This window comes from Ammodytes marinus (genome assembly GCF_949987685.1).
Source record: "Ammodytes marinus genome assembly, chromosome: 4".
Lineage (NCBI taxonomy): Eukaryota > Metazoa > Chordata > Actinopteri > Uranoscopiformes > Ammodytidae > Ammodytes > Ammodytes marinus.
The window spans coordinates 8,574,173-8,593,011 of NC_137233.1; the positions used below are offsets into that span (position 1 = coordinate 8,574,173).

General features: G+C 43.0%; 2 protein-coding genes across 2 annotated transcripts; one reads left to right on the plus strand and one right to left on the minus strand.

The window, feature by feature from the left end:
• Nucleotides 1-3,990: 3,990 nt before the first annotated feature.
• Nucleotides 3,991-6,741, plus strand: slc32a1 (solute carrier family 32 member 1; the record flags this gene model as incomplete). Its single annotated transcript, XM_080025739.1, has 2 exons — nt 3,991-4,383; nt 5,554-6,741. 2 exons carry the CDS (start codon nt 3,991-3,993, stop codon nt 6,739-6,741), a joined length of 1,581 nt encoding a protein of 526 aa, XP_079881865.1.
• A 2,991-nt stretch (nt 6,742-9,732) lies between these two features.
• Nucleotides 9,733-18,373, minus strand: aurka (aurora kinase A). The gene is made up of 9 exons (XM_080026850.1): nt 18,076-18,373; nt 17,560-17,625; nt 16,824-17,160; nt 16,694-16,736; nt 14,777-14,968; nt 13,854-13,992; nt 13,514-13,662; nt 11,512-11,686; nt 9,733-10,310 (listed from the first exon to the last, which is right to left on the minus strand). Exons 2-9 carry the CDS (start codon nt 17,620-17,622, stop codon nt 10,128-10,130), a joined length of 1,281 nt encoding a protein of 426 aa, XP_079882976.1. The 5' UTR covers nt 17,623-17,625; nt 18,076-18,373; the 3' UTR covers nt 9,733-10,127.
• Nucleotides 18,374-18,839: the final 466 nt, after the last annotated feature.

An 18,839-nucleotide genomic window follows, 5' to 3' on the forward strand; every position in this document is an offset into this window, starting at 1 on the left:
TGGGGGGCGTAATGACAGGTCATGTAGCACAGAATGTATGGTCGCTTTGGGTTTCCAATAATATTTTAAAGCACCCAAAGTCTTTGAGCAGCAGTTTCTGCGCCCGTGAATTCGCTTATCTGGGTCGTGATTCGATTCAAGTAACCCCCCCCCCCCCCCCCCCCACAGACACACACTGCGTCATTACCTTGTCCCAAAACATTTAATGGATGGGGTAATGATGGCCTACAATGAAAGTCGTTTTAGACTATAATTGCAGTCGATGCAATGGAAACGCATGCTGCTTGGCACGATGTGTAGCTACATTTTACATTTCAGCATCTTAAAATAAAAAATAAATAAAAAATATCACCAAAGACAAATTGTTTTTTGCTTTTCTTTATATGTTTTTTTTAGAATGCTCTTTCCATTGGAACACCCTTCCCCACTATGGCTTTTGAGGAAAATTAGGGCTTTTTATTTTAGTGATTCAAGGAAAAGATGGGGGGTTGGGTCGGCGTGGTGGAAAGTGGAGGGAGGGGAAGGTTACATGAAGGCGGAGAACCTTGTGCCAGCTCAGCCATGTGTGTAATGTGAAAAGGGAGAAGAGCCGGGGGTGAAATACTGAGGAGGAGGGAGCGTGCAGGCTATGTGGGGGGTGGGTGTGTACAATGGAGGAAAAATGAATCTGAGAACACAGTGAGATCACAATGCCATTATGGATTTGACTTTCGTGACCAAGAGAAAAAAATAAAATAAAAAGGCCTTGTCGGTAAATGTCGGTAACAAGCGGGTCAAACACAAAAGCAGCGCCAAACTCTGGGCAGTGCAGATAAAGAGCGTTGATTGGTCACATATCAGTATCGACAGAGACGAGGACTCTCCTGGGACTTGGCACCCTGACCCTCTGATGGCTCTCGGGATGGGTGATAAAGAGAGAGAATCACCTTTTCCTCCTTTTGGGGATGAAGGGCAGCCATGCAGCTTCCCACAAATCAATGACACGTACGCGCACGTGGATGGATGAAGTAACCTTGATCAAACGTTTTACAACGCGGTCAGGGAAGAGTTTCAAAAGTTAAAGTCTTATCGTCAGCCTCTTTTGTATGAGGGCCGTCTGAAACCTGCAGAGCTATTAATTCCATTAGTGCGAGACACTATTGAGTTGCAATAATCTAGACCGACTGTGAAACAGAGGCCTCAAACGAGGAGAGATATTGTCCTCGTGCACGAGCCAGTGTGCGCGTACATGCGTGGAATTGTAAAACTGCATGCATGGGTTGGGGCTTCAGCATACGGTCAATTTTAAGCCTACTTCCACATCTACAATCAAACTCAGTTTAAAAGGTTTATATTCACGACAAACAAAACTATTATGTATTATTTATGAAGTATTAATAGTATCATCAGTACAGCGCAGAGGTCTGCGTGGCTGGGGGTGTCACGGCTGCTCCTTTAATCTCGACGCACACTCCGTCAGACAGATCAGAGGAGGGCTGCAGCGCGCTGATAACAGCCTCTGTCATTAACTCTTTCATGCAGGGCTTGGAGAAAGCAGCCATTTTCGTTCCCACAATTGAATTTGAAACAAAAAAACAAACACACACCCACACACACACACACACACACACACGAAACACACGCATCAAGAGTGATTTATTTGCCATGATTTAAACAGTATTATGTTTAAATCAGGCTATAGTGATTGAACAGAGATGCAGAGGCCCGATACAGCTCGACCTGGACTATACTCCCCCAATCTGAGCCTGTCGGTGAAATCACTGCATCGTGCTGCAGCCTGGTGTCACGCTGGATTGAGTTTAAGATCATAACAATCCGTAGAATGGAATAACAGACGAACAATTAAAGAAGAAAAAAATCTCTATTATGGCCTTTTTCCTTAGTCTGCGATAAGGAGGAGTTTTTCTTAGAATTTTTTATTATTCTACCTTTAAAATATATTTTTTACATTGACACACAGGTTATATCTGTGGTGTTGAATCCGACCTAGAGATACACATATTCCTATTAGGTCTCTCCTGCTGATTTAAATGACACCCTGGGCAAAAATAATAGCAGACTTTTGGATCGTCGTTTGTCACGGCCACCAATTGGACTTCTGACCAGGTCACGTGCCGTATTCATTTTATATTTTTTATATCAAAGCCAAGGTGCAAAGCAGAAATCCTGGCTGTAGCAACAGACCGTGTCACACTATAGGCTACTGAGCGTGTCGGTCCAGGTTATGTTTAGGCCGCGACTTTGTAGCACACGGTGATGAACTCTGATACTGCAGCCTGAGGAAACACAGGGTGGACGCAAAGCACTAGTGACAAGGCAATGACAACAAACTGTTTACAGCACTTTGGGTCTGGGTGACTAAACCCAATTCATGGAAAACAAAAATACTAGACTGCAATTAAGAGCTTTTTAGGATTTTTTTTTTGTTCCACAATGTTCCAACAAGACAAATGAAATGAGACAGTGGAATGAAAAAAGTTTACATCTGTAAAAAGTCAGCAGTTTGACTTGAATTATGTGAGGTTCGATTGTTTATTTTTTTTATTCATTAATCATCAAATACTATTTAATGTCATTGTAGTTGTGTGATTCGTTTGAGTGGGGAAAAAAAGCGGAAGTAGCCTACTCTCGACTTGTAAAAATCAAAGCATTACGCGCTATTGATCTGGTCCAAATAAGGACGTTTGACTTAACACACGTGCTCTGTCACCATTGCTTTTCAAACTGGCTTACATTTTTAACAGAATATACAATTTTCTCAACGGAAACACTGCTATGGCTCAAACGGTCTCGTCATACGCAGACTAAATCCAAACCACTGTATGAGAGAGTGAATCAATGAATGAATGTATGAGCGTCCTGAATGAAGACTTCCATGACAACAGCAGAGCCGGTGGAATAAAAGAAAATTTTCCGTTCGATTTATGAAAATAATATTAACAGATTTCGAAAGCTAAATTAAAGATAGTTGGAGTCTCAAGTCCTCTATCTTACCCATCATTTAGCAAAGACAAAACACGCGGAAATGTTTGTTTGTATCTCCGTCAACAAACGCAACGCGGTTTCTAAAACCCGATCGATGTAATCCCATAAAGAACTTTGGTTACTAGTTTGATGCTCCTCGTCCTCTTCCCGCAAAGAAGAAAAACATTTGATTAATCTCAAAATAATGAATCCTATTTTTTTTTTTGTATGGTATAAAATCTTGTCCAAGAGTTTGGGGTTTTCGTCAAATTCCAGACTGCTTTTATATGCGTAAAGTTATGCAAGGTTTGAGGGCCCCCGGAATGTCATTGGATATAAGGATGAGGTATTATAGATTACGGGTTGGGGCAGGGATGGTGGGGGTACGACAAGCACCTCCCCTAGAAATGCAGCAAATCTCTCCCGTTTTTCTCCTGGTTGGGGCACTGGGAGGGCTGGAGACGTGCTTTGCATTGGCAGGCTGATGAGGACACGTGTCTCCTCCCTGCCTCCCCCTCTGGGCTCCACGGTACCGCATTGGCACCAGTAAAGGCACCTGAAAACCGACATCCGTCTCCTGGAAAAGCTGCGTGCCACTTTATAACCCAAAAGAAAACGATATTATAGGCACTACAGGAACCTGTGGCTCGCCTTTTTTTTCTCGTGCGTAAAGCTTTTGCGCACACCGCCAAACTGCCTCAGAGACTGAAGAGGTGCGCTACTCGTCGAGCATCAGAGCGCAGTGCCAAGATGCAGAAACGGAGCAGCGACGTCTGAAGGTGACATGAACCTGGGGATAATCAAGAGCAGCAGGCGCACACTGAGCGAGAAGTGGAGATAGCAACCAACTGAAAACCCGTCGGCGTCTTGAAACAAAACTTGCGCTTTTTCCCCCCTCCGTGGCTCTATCTAATGCAGAGAATCAAGAGCTGCCTCCAAGTAGCCTTTCATTTTTACTGACTGAAGGAGAAAAAAACCCACTTATTTAGCTGCTGGCATTTGAGCAATCCAGGATAAAAGGAGAAGATGGCGACGTTAATCAGAAGCAAGCTTTCTAATAAACTGACAAATGCAAAGAACACTGTCACCAACAAATCCCAGGCGAAGGTGAGTGGGATGTTCGCCAGGATGGGCTTCCAGGCCGCCACCGATGAGGAGGGTCTGGGCTTCGCAGCCTGCGACGACCTGGACTACGACCACCGGCAAGGCATGCAGATGGACATTATGGCGACCGATGCGGTGGGAGGAGAGGGCAGCGGGGATGGAGGCGAGATGGACGGGGACAGCCACTACCAGAGGGAAGGCACCGGTGTGCCGCCTTCAGGCTCAAAGGACGGGGGTCTGGCCGGCGAGTTGACTGAAGACAAACCAAAAATCACCGCTTGGGAGGCGGGTTGGAACGTCACGAATGCAATCCAGGTAAAAGACGCAATCCGCGGATTATAAACGGGTGGTTCCGGTGCTCGGTTCTAATAGGCTCAATCGCCTTTTGGAGCAGCTGTGAAATTCGAGATAAACGCGCACCTGCCACCACATTAGACGTTGATTGAAATTATTCAAAACTTTAAAAATATCACGAGGATTTGTTTCTTAGAAGCAAGTTGACCAGGTTGCTGTTTTAATGTTCTTTGAACACTCAACTAAGATGTATTCTAATATATTATCATTGGAGCAATGCAGATTTTCAGAACAGCTAAAGCTGAAAAAAGGGTGGCAGTTGATGCCTTGAACCCCCCCGCCCCTCCCCTCAACACTCCACTCCACACACACATTCTTTGTCTGTATAGTGATGTTCACCGTCACCGATACACGTCCCTGATAACTGCTCACCTATCTGTTCAGCAATGAATACATTAATCTGTAAAGTAAACGTCATCCTTTCGTAGATGGGTTAGTGGTATTTTTTTTCAATCTTTTTGGATTATTTATGGTTTATTTAATGACCCAATAATTAATTACAGCTATCACATAAAGCTTATATCTGGAATTGGGGTAAGGTGTCTAGACACAAAGGCCTAAACTCAAAATGTTATAAAGTGTAATAAATCACATATTAGAATATATATTCCAATATTTGGAAGTGAAATTGGTGACAAAAAAATCTGTCTGAGAAATGTTTTTTATTTTATTATTTTTTTTTAAACATTATATATCACAGTGTGAGCCATATCCCAAAATGTGTCGATTGGTTCATTGTGAGAAGAAAGGATTAAGGCTACTCCATGTGGAGACCTGCCTGTGCACGGCTATGCGACAAAAATCCCTAGACGCAAACCCCCTCGTGCCTTATCAAGGCTGTGGTCACGGTAGCCACCGTGACGTCAGAGTGTGTCTCCTCCAGCTCGTGGTGACGTCAGAGTTGGGTGGATGCGCTCAAAGCAAAGTGGAAAACCCACAACATGAAACGGGAGTGACATCCATTCAAGAGTCAGGCCTACTAAAGGGGATGATGCCCATGTTAAAATACTTTATTTTAATTAACCAAATCATTTTATTTAGAAAAGCATTAATGATGAATAGGCTTCATGACCAAACTGAACTATTTAACTCAATAACCATGTGTTTTTATTTGATTTATTATGTTTATAGGGGATGTTCGTTCTTGGGTTGCCGTACGCCATCCTGCACGGAGGATACCTAGGACTCTTTCTCATTATTTTCGCCGCCGTGGTGTGCTGTTACACGGGGAAAATCCTAATCGCCTGCCTGTACGAGGAGGACGAAGACGGACGGCTCGTCCGTGTTAGGGATACCTATGTGGACATTGCCAACGCCTGCTGCGCGCCCAGATTCCCCTCCTTGGGCGGCCATATCGTGAATGTAGCCCAAATCATAGAGCTGGTGATGACGTGCATCCTGTACGTGGTGGTCAGCGGTAATCTCATGGTCAACAGCTTTCCCAACATGCCGATCTCCCAAAAGTCCTGGGCGATCATAGCCACCCTCGCTCTCCTGCCCTGCGCTTTCCTCAAGAGCCTGAAGGCCGTCTCCAAGTTCAGCTTGCTGTGCACCATAGCCCACTTTATCATCAACGTGCTGGTGATCGCCTACTGCCTCTCCAGGGCGCGGGACTGGGCCTGGGACAAGGTCAAGTTCTACATCGACGTCAAGAAGTTTCCCATCTCCATTGGGATTATCGTGTTCAGCTACACTTCGCAGATCTTCCTGCCGTCGCTGGAGGGGAACATGAGCAAGCCGAGCGAGTTCCACTGCATGATGAACTGGACTCACATCGCCGCCTGCATCCTCAAAGGCCTGTTCGCCCTGGTGGCCTACCTGACCTGGGCCGACGACACCAAGGAGGTGATCACAGACAACCTGCCCGGAGGCATCAGGGCCGTAGTCAACATCTTCCTCGTGGCCAAAGCTTTGCTGTCCTATCCTCTGCCGTTTTTCGCTGCCGTCGAGGTCTTTGAGAAATCCTTTTTCCAGGGTGGCACAGGTATTCACTTCCCAGACTGCTACGGAGGCGACGGACGCCTGAAATCCTGGGGCCTCTCTCTCCGCGTCCTCCTCGTCGTGTTCACCCTGCTCATGGCGATCTTCGTGCCACACTTCGCCCTCCTCATGGGCCTCACCGGCAGCCTTACAGGTGCGGGCCTGTGCTTTCTGCTTCCCAGTCTTTTCCACCTCAAGCTTTTATGGAGAAAGCTGCTGTGGCACCAGGTTTTCTTTGACGTCGCCATCTTTGTAATAGGAGGTATATGCGCTGTGTCTGGTTTCATCCACTCGACGGAGGGGCTCATAGAGGCTTTCCAATTAAACATAGAAGAATAGAAGTGCAAAAAGATCCTTGCTGGAACTAGATGTTAACTGCAAATCCCCCATTTAGTGACAATAAATACATGAAACACATGACTTCCCCTCCAGGCAAGCGCGGCCGCTCTGCTTAATTCATGCGTAAAATGCGCGCACAGAACGCACGCACTCATACAGTCTTGCATCAATCCAGAAAGAACATGCGCACAGAGAGAGAGAGAGAGATAGAGAGAGAGAGAAAGAAAGAGAAAGAGTGAGAGAGAGAGAGAGAGAGAGAGAGAGAGAGCGAGAGAGAGAGAGAGAGACTCCAGTGCACCCACAACACACTATATGGACCATACATGTTGTATAAATATGCGAACAAACGTACATATAGGCCTAACTATTTTCCAGTGGAGTGACCGTTTACAATATTGATCTTAAGCTAAATGACAAAAAGGGCAGTTTGTGTTTTCGTCACTCTTGTGCTTCCCCCACACGAGACTTCACTTCATGTTACGCTCGAGTTTGTGATGGACGGATATTAGACAGCGTTATTAAAAGACGTTTATTTAAAATTAAAAAAAAAGTTGATTATATAATTAAGAAATGTAATTTTCTTCTAGGTACATTTGCAATTTGATAACGGGCGGTGAATGTGGTGTTAACTCCAGAAAAAAAAGCCTGTGGGCACACAAGACGGATAACACAATGGCAATAACCAGCAGTATCGAAATACATGAATGCATTTAGAAATCTGTTAAAAAATAGGTTAGAGCAGTTTCGTTAGAAATGAGGACAATGGACCTTTCCCGAGCAGTTTGAAATAGTGGAAATGTTAAGTATCAAATTTCGCAGCAGCTCTACAAACTATGCATTGAATGTATGATATTTCAGACACACAAAAACACACTGAAACTGGGAAGTGGAAAAGAAAATCCGGTGTTAATTGGTGTTAATGGTTTGATTTTTCTTCTTCTCCGAAAGCATATTTGAAATTAAATTGTATTGCGCATTTAAATTGGTAGTTACACAATTCACCTGACCTGGTTAAAAACGTCCAAACCCCCACTAACCTGGCCCAGATTTATCCAATTGAAATCCTGCACACTTAATTCATCATTATGCGTTTCATTACATTTGAGAGAAAAAAAAACAAAAAATGGCCTAGTATGAAATGTATTTGAGAAACTCCCGTCTCAGAAATTCGGTGTCTGAAAATCTATATGAAAAAAATTAAAATATTGAGAGATCATTGAGGAGGAAAATGTGCATACAGACATTTTTCATTCTGTGCAATCCAATGGGTCCTGTGGAAATGTTTTAAAAACCGTATGTGTAGTGAGTTATTGTGGTTTCAAAAGATGGAATGTATATCTCAAAGTCGTTATCATATATCGTGAAATTAATATTAAAGAATAAAGACATAAGTGAAATTATATTGTAAAAATGTGTGTGGTTTCATGTAAAACGACAAAACGGTGAGAACATGTATTTTTTTTTCTTCTCTATAATAAAAGACAGAAAATGTCGGAGAAAATAAGTTTCATTCATATTTATTTTCCAATCGCAGCTGATGTGGCTTAATTGACGCCGTTAAAAAGCTGGTGCAGAGGGCCCAGTTTTTCTAGATGTATGGAGCCTATTCGAGTTGTCTATAGGAATCCAAAAGGCACGCATGTTTTGCACAGGGCCTTGCGTTCCTGCGTGGGGTGCTCACATGAAAGGCATTTGGACAGGTTTTCTGCTGCAGGCATGAGGCCTTATGTGAGACCTGTTCATCCACCGTGTTGATTTTTTTTCCCTGCCTGCGCCGACATCTGGGCGATTTATTCTGAGTGGGCTAATCTCCAGCTGTTGAAGCTTCAAGCTACCTGGTGCATAGGAAAGCATGTGTTCACCAAATAGGAGCCCACCTAAACAATAAGGAGCTTAAAGAGAGAGGGGGTGGGGCAGGCAAAGTGCAATGAAAAACAAGTAATGCCTAAATATTTCTATTGCGTTTCTAATCACCAGTTTAACAACAGGGAAGCACGAACAGGTAGGGGTGCTAGAGCGAACTGCACGTGGGAGATGTGATTTTAGCCCAGACTTCAACTTTGTTCAATATCCAAATTAAGAAGAAATCTCGTAAAATGCTTCCACTTTTTACGTGATTAGTCACACCCGTCGGTTTTTTGTAGGATCAACTCAGAAAGCTAACAACTTATATAGGCTACTACAGAATAAACCTAAAGGAATACTGCTGTTATCAAATTTAAATATGAGTCAAAAGGAATTCTAAGATTAAGGAACAAATAATTTCCTCTCACGATCGTTCAGACAATTTCTCAAGTCTGGGGAGCCGCCTAGTGGCCTGAAATCAAACTACAACAGCATCAGTTTATGTGAAAATATTGTCTGGTGGTTTGACTTTTTCGTTGACCTGAAATTGTTTTGTTCAACGCTAACCGACCTCCAAAGCGTTATTATTTTTATTAGGGTTTTCCTCTTATTACATAATGTCCATCACCACCTCTAGTTAAGTAGAGTGGCAACCCAATAAGTGTTAGCCTGAATTAAGGTCTTAGCATGCCCATGTTTTAGATAACTACATTTTCTACTTCCAAGTGAACCAGTCCTCACACAGGAGCTCGTATTCCACATTTAATTCCTTCACACAATTAATTCATGCATGTATTTTAATAGATCCATTTGTTTACACACTTCCTCGTGATGCAACATAACATTTTAGCAATAAAACACTAACTTACTATAAAAACAACTTTTTATTGTAGCAGAAATTCACTTTTAACTGCATTGCGCTGAACAGGTTATTAATTAACAGTGAGTGGAATTACCTTAAATCTGTAACATGCTCCCAAACTCAACTATTATTGGTATGCTGGCACCCTCTGCTGGCCACACGCGAATGGAGGCGCTAGTTAAAACAGTACTTGGGGGGGGGGGGGGGGGGGGGAACATCTCGCTCATTGGACACGAGTGCAAAGTCTTGTTTACCAAATACTTAAATATCTAGAGCTTGAAATGTACATAAGACAAACATAAAGCCTATTTACTGACACTGCTCAATTCCATAGTGACATATTGCATGAAATATAATTCACTTTTTATTTCAAGTAATGGCATTTCAGAAAGGCTCAATAAAATTTTCATAATTACAAACACGGTGAAATATTTACAGGCAATAGTTAGGCCATTGGTTTAAGACAAGGGAATTCTAAAAGAGGATAAGAAGATTCAAGATAAGAAAAAGAATGCAGTGGCTCAAGATGCTCACAGACAAACACATGAAGTGATTTTTGTAGTCAATGAAGTAGTACAAGCAGACCGTGATAAACCAGCTGCACACTGGTGTTCATGTGTCACACCTTCGTACAGCTGGTGCTCTGTGAGTCCATCAGTTGTTGGCTGGGAGAAAAACATCATTTGCTGAGCTCGTCATTGTTCAGGGTTGTGGGCTTTTTGGTGGAATACTCCACCACCCACGGATGGGACAAGACTCCCTGGATGGGCAGCCTGTGCATGGAGTTGTGCTTCAGCAGCCTCGCAACCAAGTCTTTGGCTCCAGCACTGATATCGGACTGTGCGGGGTAAGTGTACTCCACCTGGATGACAAGAGACCGTACAGCCATATTAAATGTGAGGAACACACATTGTACATTCAATATTTTCAGGGTTTAGATTCAAAATACAGTGATGAAATCAGAGCTTTTCCGGAAAAGTCACATGCACAAAGACGCCGGCGGTCTAATATGCAATTTTGGAGTATTATGACATCCCGTCAGTAACAATACATTGAGTGTGAATTCCTCTCCCTGTGATTGTACAAAATCACATATAAATTCAGAGCTCTCTAGTATACACTCACTGGACACTTTATTAGATACACCTGTTCAGTTTCTTGTTAACACAAATAGCTAATAAGCCTATCAAATGGCAGTAACTCAATGCATTTAGGCATGTAGAACTGGACAGGACAACTTGTTGAAGTTCAAACCGAGCAACAGAATGGGGAAGAAAGGGGATTTAAGTGACTTTAAATGTGGCATCTGCCGGATGGGCTGGTCTAAAAAAAAACGCGTCCAACCTTGAAGCAGATGGGTCATAGCAGCAGAAGACACCACCGGGTGCCACTCCTGTCAGCTAAGAACAGGAAACTGAGGCTACAATTCACACAGGCTCACCAAAATTGGAAAATAGAAGATTAGGTTTCAACATTCAGGTGGTAGGTTCAGAATTTGGCATAAACAACATGAAAACATGGATCTATCCTTACTTGTATCAATGGTTCAGGGTGGTGTAATGGTGTCGGGGATATTTTCCTGGCATACTTTTGGCCCTTTGTTACAAATTGAGCATTGTTTAAACGCCACAGCCCCTGAGTGTTGTTGCTGACAGTGTCCATCCCTTTATGACCACAGTACCTATCTTCTTATGGCTACTCCCAGTAAACACACCTCAAACTGGTTTCTTGAACAGGACAATTAGTTCACTGCACTCAAATGGCCTGCACAGTCACCATATCTCAACCCAGAAGAGCACCTTTGGGATGTGGTGGAACGAGAGATTAGCGTCATGGATGAGCAGCCGACAAATCTGCAGCAACTGTGTGACGCTATCATGTCAATGTGGACAAAAACCTCTGAGGAATGTTTCCAACACCTTGTTGAGACTATGCCAAGAAGAATGAAGGCAGTTCTGAAGGCCAAAGGGGGTCCAACCCAGTACTAGCAAGGTGTACCTAATAAAGTGGCCGGTGAGTGTCTGCATGCTAGTGGCTGGGTTGTCCAGTTATCCTGGCCTTACCCTTGATATCCTGCGATAGGTCTCCTCGTGACTTTTTGCTTCAAAAGGGGGTCTTCCAACCAGGAACTCGTAGCAAAGGACGCCCAGACTCCACATGTCCACCTTTTCGTCATGAGTTCTTCCCTCAATCATCTCTGGAGGCAAGTAGTCCAGTGTTCCACACAGCGTGGATCTCCTGAACAAGGGAGGAGAAATAAGTGACCTTTATTAGAAAGCTCTCTGTGATGCAGAAGGGAAAAAGTTTGTGTAGACAAAAAAAATTAAATTCCTGACACTGAAGTCAAATACTGTTAAGTGAAGGGCAAACATTAACCGCTTAGTTTCACCAAATAGTTTTTTTTCCTTTTTAAAGTTACCATTTGTATATTTATATATCAGGCATGCAAACTCATAAGCCACGAAAAAGGTGATAAGTCTGAAAACAAACCCCGCTAGGGGTGTCTGGGGGCATCCCCCCCTGAAGATTTTTTTTGTGATTTGAACCTTTAAGAGAAGCAATTTGATGTATACTGGTGAAGAGAATTAAGGACAAAAAAAACTTTGTCAGATGAATAGTAAAATGAGCAAAACAAGTTAGTCAGCCAACCTTCTTGATGTTTCCAATACAAAGTGCGTAGGTATTTACCAAGAAAAACGTTAAAAACAGCTTAGAAAAACGGTTAAAAATGCTGGCAAAACCAGCTTTAAATAAGACAGAAAATAACATGGAGCCTCAAATCAATCACACCAAATTCCCTACTAATAATAATAATAATAATTGATAGGTTTTATATAGCGCTTTATTGCCTAGGCACTCAAAGACGCTTTACAGGGTTCCTGGTTCAATTCGTTCACACAGTCATACCGGTGGTGGTAAACTACGAGAATAGCCACAGCTGCCCTGGGGCAGACTGACGGAAGCGTGGCTGCCATTCAGCGCCAACGGCCCCTCCGACCACCACCTCAAACATACAGCAATCATACACATTCACACAAGGCAAGGTGGGTGAAGTGTCTTGCCCAAGGGCACAACAACCAAGACACAGGTGGCCGGGCGGGGATCGAACCCCCAACCCTTGGATCGTTGGCCAACCCGCTTAACCACCTGAGCCACAGTCGCCCCTAACTATTTATATTGTGGCAAACAGGATTTGCCTTATCTTTGTTACACAACCATAAATCAAACACATAAGAATACACTCTGTCACCACAGTTAATCTCGTGTTCACGCACACACACACACACACACACACACACCTCAGTCGTGCCCAGGAACATAATGGTGCAAAATGGGACGATAGTGGAGGACGCAGGTGAGTGTCGTTTTGGCGCCGATCTGCTAAAATCACTAAATTCACCTCATGTGTGTCGGCCAGAACACCACGCACCATTCAAAAACAGCAAAAGAAAAAAAAGCAAAAGCACATTATTAACTTGAGGTGACACGTTAATCTGCAGTGACAATCCGCCAACCGCGGCCGTTAATCAGCGCGCGCATAAAGCAATGCAAATGGCTGTAAAACAACGGTTGGCAAACTCCGTGAATTTATTTAAAAGGTGATTCACATATTACCGTGTTAATGTGCCTACTCGGTGTAGGCACATTAACACGGTAAAATAATAGTGCTGCGGCTGCAGCTACTTGAACGCTCCGATGACTCGGAGAGAAAAAAATATAAACTTCCCTGCAGACGCTCTGACTGACTGATATCACCACCCCTCAATGACAAACACTGTTTCTGATTGGCCAAATGACCGTCAAAGCTCATATGATAGGAGTTAACATCTGTCAATCATAGTTAGTCACTCCACTTTCTTAATAGGTCCATGCTCCACACCACACACACACACACACACACACAGTGCTGGCAATCAGACCCACCCCCCCCCCTCCCAAAATATTTTCTCAACGGGTCTCCACGAAGCACATAGATGGCCAATTTTGTTTCCAAAACGGCGAATTTCGCCGAAAGGTGACGAGTTTGCATGCCTGATATATAAAAACAAACAAACATGTGCATACCTGGAGGAGGGTGTGTGAACAGACCAGCCAAAATCAGCAATCTTCAGCTCCCCATTGGCCCCCAGTAACAGGTTCTCTGGCTTGATGTCCCTGTGGATTACTTTCTTGGTGTGGCAATAGTTAAGGGCATCCGCCAGCTCCATGATGTACTAAGACAGAAAATAAATCTTAATACAACATGAATCACAATCAATGAGAGCATCCTCCTAATTTGTTTCATAAAAATCAATGAAGCACCCTGAACAGACATATTTATGGAATTATTAATTCCATATATAAAATACACGTTTAAGTTGGGGGATGTCAACTGCACAGAAGGTTCCTAAATCTGCATACTTACTGTGGCACTTCTGTCCTCAGGAAAACTTCCGCAACGCTGCAGCTCACTGTACAGTTCGCCCTTGGGTGCAAACTCTAGGATGAGATACACTCGAGATGAATCGTGGAAGTATCCGTAGAGGCGCAGGATGTTGGGGTGCCTGCAGGACGTCGATGCAGAAAAGTTTGCTGGTAAATTTTGTTAAACTACACAGCTGATATTTATAAAAATGTATGTTTGCTGGAATAAATTGACATTTGCATTAAATAATTCCCTTTGCTGTTGATTTACAGAGGAGATATTTTCCATGGTAATGGTTCACACTACAGTACATACTTTAATTAATACCCATGTATCCTGGGCAAAACAGTGTTGAAGTATAGTCTATATTGGCCTTGCTACCATGCAACATGTGGAACACACCAGCACGGCCAAATTGAGCATAAATAGTGTTCACACTTGATAGTGAGAGGTTTCACCTCTGTCATACATGAAGTTCGTAAATGATACACCTCTAGTGAGGCTGTATTGACCTGGGGGACCCCAAGTCTATTGCCTCGAGAAGCAAGCTGCGCCACTCTGAGCCACTCCTATTTTCTCATTCGGCAAGAGTAAAGAGTGTCTTGTGTTGAGCAAAAAATGTCAGCGCACAGCTCTGTTTACTGAGGGACATTTCTCCTCCTCATGGAGTTAATCAGCAGGCTACACTGTGTCCCGCTGCGACGGTGTCACCATAGTTATGTAGCTGCTGCCAGCAATGTTTGCTCACTGTACCCATCAGCTCGCCTTGTGCGTTCACTGTGTACGTTCACAATACGGGGGGGGGGGGGGGGGCTTAAAATATAGGAGCGGCTGGTTTGACTAAGAAAGACCAGATTTAAACTTGGTGTGGTGGTCCAAGCCACATGATTAATATGTGGCATTATATTTGAATGGCACTTTACCTGAGGTGAGACTGGATCTCCACTTCTCTCCTCAGCTGGTGCTCAACCCCGGCCTTCTCCAGCTGCTTCTTGAAGAGCACCTTCAGGGCCAAGATGAACTTACTCTGTCGCTCCCTGGCCAGGTAGACATTGCCAAATTTACCCTTTCCCAACGGGCGGCCAATGTCAAAGTTTTCCAGGCTCCATCGCTTGCTGTGTGAGCAGAATTGTGCACAGTTAGACAACGATGGCGACAATCTGTAAACTTAGCAGAGTATACGAAAATAAATTAGTATAATGAATAACCTACCTCAGGGTTCGACATAACGTATAGCCCGATGGCCCGGGGCCAGTAAAATCATATGCAGGGCAAGTTGATTGGCCAGTCACTGTCCCGCCCGGGCCAGTGACTGGCCAATCACAGTTCAGTATCTTTTTGTAGATTACCTTTTTTGTAGACTATCATGGTTCATTGAAATGCGCGTTGAGAGTCGTAATGAAAGCAGTGTTTATTTAAGACTCAATATAATAAACCTAATATAAAATATATTTTTTAATGAAAGGCCAGTGGACAACCGATGCGTGGGCGTTTTGACAGGCGGAGCAAGAAGCGGGTGCACTCTCGCTCCGTTGGCAGAGCTGCCTACCGTCCGCCTGCGAGTCGACACATCAATCGACTTGCTTTGCCCCCTTTCTTTCTTCCCACAGCAGAGGCTGAGGTGCAGAAAGTGATAACTGCGCTTTTCCTTTATCTGCCACCGTAATGTTACAGTATTTGCATACAAGCCCCAATGGTAATACAAATGAGAGGCGTTATTTAAACGCTGTGAATGCGTCTACGGTGATTGTGTCGGTTGTAGACAGAAACGAACGAAGGGACTCCGCTCACTGTACAGTTCCTATAGTCGCGCAGTTTGGCACTGTGTTTTCAGGCTCGAGACATTCAATCAAATCTCGGAAGTCTTTCCCATTGAAATCGCTAACGGGGAGAATATCCCCGGTTATTATTTTAGCCACAAACCACAGTTCATCTGCGCGGCGGCTCACTCGCTGGCGAGATCACACGGTGAAACGCTGCTGTGATCGGACGAAGGCATTGTGTGTTTCTAAGGTGATTTAACGTCTTAGTCTTAGACGAGCGTTTAACTTGTGCTGCATATTTTGCACTGCATTGTTTTTTATCAATAGTTTGAAAAAATGGTCCCACACCGGACTCTTAATGTGAAGCTGACACTTCATGGAGAAGTGACACTCCTGCAGCGCGCTCACGACCAGACGTGAACTCACATACACGGTGAAATATCCCATTAAAAAAACGGCATAACCCCCTGATTTTCGGATTTCTATTCTATTTTTAAAGTCAACTTGAGCGCAAGTGGAAAACCGGTCATTCGGTCGACACATTCACATCCCTAATGCATATAGAGAAAGTAAAAAACAGCCTACCACATCACAAAGAATGATCAGACCTTCATCTCTTATTTTTTTTTATGTTTGAACATGACTTCTGCAGGTGAACTATTCATTAAACTGCCCAAATTCAAGAATAAAAACAATCAAAAATCATAAAATCAAACTACTGGACTTTAAAATACTGGCCGACTCTTTCAACATACTTTCAGTTGTAGGCTTCTAATTCAATATGTTTGCCTGGTTTTATATTATGTGTATGAGCAATATCAACATTTCATATAATTAACTAAAATAAAAATAACCAAATCTAAAGGGAATATCTATACTGTTACAGTATAGATATTCCCTTTAGATCTGCTTATCTTTCTTTATTTTTCTAATACAGGTATTATAATTATTGACACTAAATTATGAAGAAAAAAAAAGTGTGTGCAGGGCCAGTGAAAATATACAAGGGGCCAGTAAAACTCAGATCCACTGGCCCGGCGGGCCAGTAGGAAAAAAAAGTTATGTTGAACCCTGTACCTTGACGCAGAGGAGATGGCAGCATCCATCTTGGCTGGTTTGTCTAAAATAAGAAAACAGGTTTTATTTTAGCATCCAAAATACACAGACACACTATTCGATGATAAGTCAAATTATGTATTATGCTTACCAAGTGGCTTCTCCTGTTTTGCCGATTCCGATGGTGGTTTAGGCGGCTCCGGGTTCACCTTGGGAACATTGGTCTTTGGTTGTTTTTGCTGGATGCTAGGTTTGGGCTGTGGTGTAGGATTTCCTCTGGTTGTGGCAGGGTTGACATTCTGATCAGCGTGTTGCTTGGTCTTGGCAACAACAGATGTGTGAGATACTGGTTTCTGTAGGCTCGCAGACCGCCGGATGCGCTGAGGTCCATTCGACACTCCCAAGACATGCTGATGTGGAGTCGGAGTCACCGCAGCTGTTTGTGACTGCTGTGACACAGGAATCCGTTTTGGCCCGTCACCGTTTGGCTGCAATCAGATGAAAATCCCCAAACACTGAATAAACTGATTTTTTTTAAACGGTATTTAGATATGTGGGCAAAATTAAAGCTTGGTGTCTTTTGTCCATGTGTGCAGTAATTATTTATTCTACAGCTTAAGCCAATGTTTGATACAAGGCTTTTAAATTATACACTTATATATGTGGCGAAAAACTGTTTTTCTGCTGGCCCACTGTGCAACAGCACAATGCTGATCTTGCCCAATCTCCTTAAAATGACTGTGCTGACCGCCATCTATATAAAAGGTAACAGAGTAACCATGCATAAGTACCTAGCACATCCCACTTTAAAAATACTGAACTAGAAAAAGTGTCAACAGTGAATCTACACTATTAAATTGTATGGTCGTGGTAATATTATGCATTACCTTCACTTCAGGCTTTTGAAATTTCTTGTCCATTGCGAGTTTGTATCTGGCAGCCGAGTCCATAGTCTGTGAAAAGGAAGATTGAGATTCAAGACTCACCATTGTCTTTATTCATATGCACAACAATTACAGGAGCAGTCCCTGGCAATTAAATAGTTTAATCTCAGGCTTACTTCAAAAATGAAACAATTAAAGTGTAAAGTTGGTGGTTTCCTTCAATGTGATAATAATATAGGATAAAAACTAAAGACAGTGAATTCTTAGTAGTAATTTACAAAGGGGGAATTTACGTTTATCCACTTGAACGTTAGCTACATTCAATGTTAAAAACACATAAGCAGTGTAACATTGCCTTGTAAACCAGATATATTATTAATAAAGAAACTGGAAATAAATCGTAAAGCCTGCCAGCGTAAAAAGCAGCTCAAACGTTTGCTATCTCCGTCGCGTCGGTAACGTTTGAAGACATGCACGTTTGACCCAGAGATAATGTTAGCTTATTATAAAGTAACTTACCTAAATATTTTATTGCACAATGACTGTGAGGAAGCACCGTCCGATAGCTGAATCCAGAATGTAATCCCAGAAAGGGTCTGAAGTAGGTAACGTTGTCCAAGCTAGCTAGCTCGCAGCTACGTCGACCAGTTGATGAACGCTGTTGTTTTTGACTAACTTCATAAATATTCCCTGTAAAGTTAAAAGTGAAGGGAGTAAAAGCCGGTTAACTGTCGCGAAGGGATGAATACCGAGCAATTCGGATCAAAGCAAACCCTAAAGTCGTGCAAAGTGAACATGAATTGTTGCTGGTTAACACTTCCCCTCACCGCTGCCTGCTTGTTTAATTTCAATTTTTCAAACGTCCCTCTGTTTGAAACCTTTAAATATATCACAGGCTCTTCATTGGCTGCGGCGATGCTCAGTGCTCGTTCACTATTGGGCAATGAAGATTACGTGCAGCGTGACCAGGGTGTGACGTCAAAGCTATGAAATCATCCGAGACAGCAGGGGGCAGCAGAGCAGCATGTTTTCAATAGTAAAGCAGGAGATCTCGGCTCAAAGTCCTAAACTTTGTTGATACTGTAAACACTTTGAAGGTTACCTGGATAAAAATGTCTTTTTGTTTTCAACAAATAGAGTAGTTTACTTTATTTCGACATGTGTTTTAACATGTAGCCTACTATAGTAAAAATATAAATTTTAATCATATAATAAATGGTTTATATGCTGTTACTCCTAACCTGTGTGTAGCTACATTATCTTTTCTTAATTAATTAAAAAAA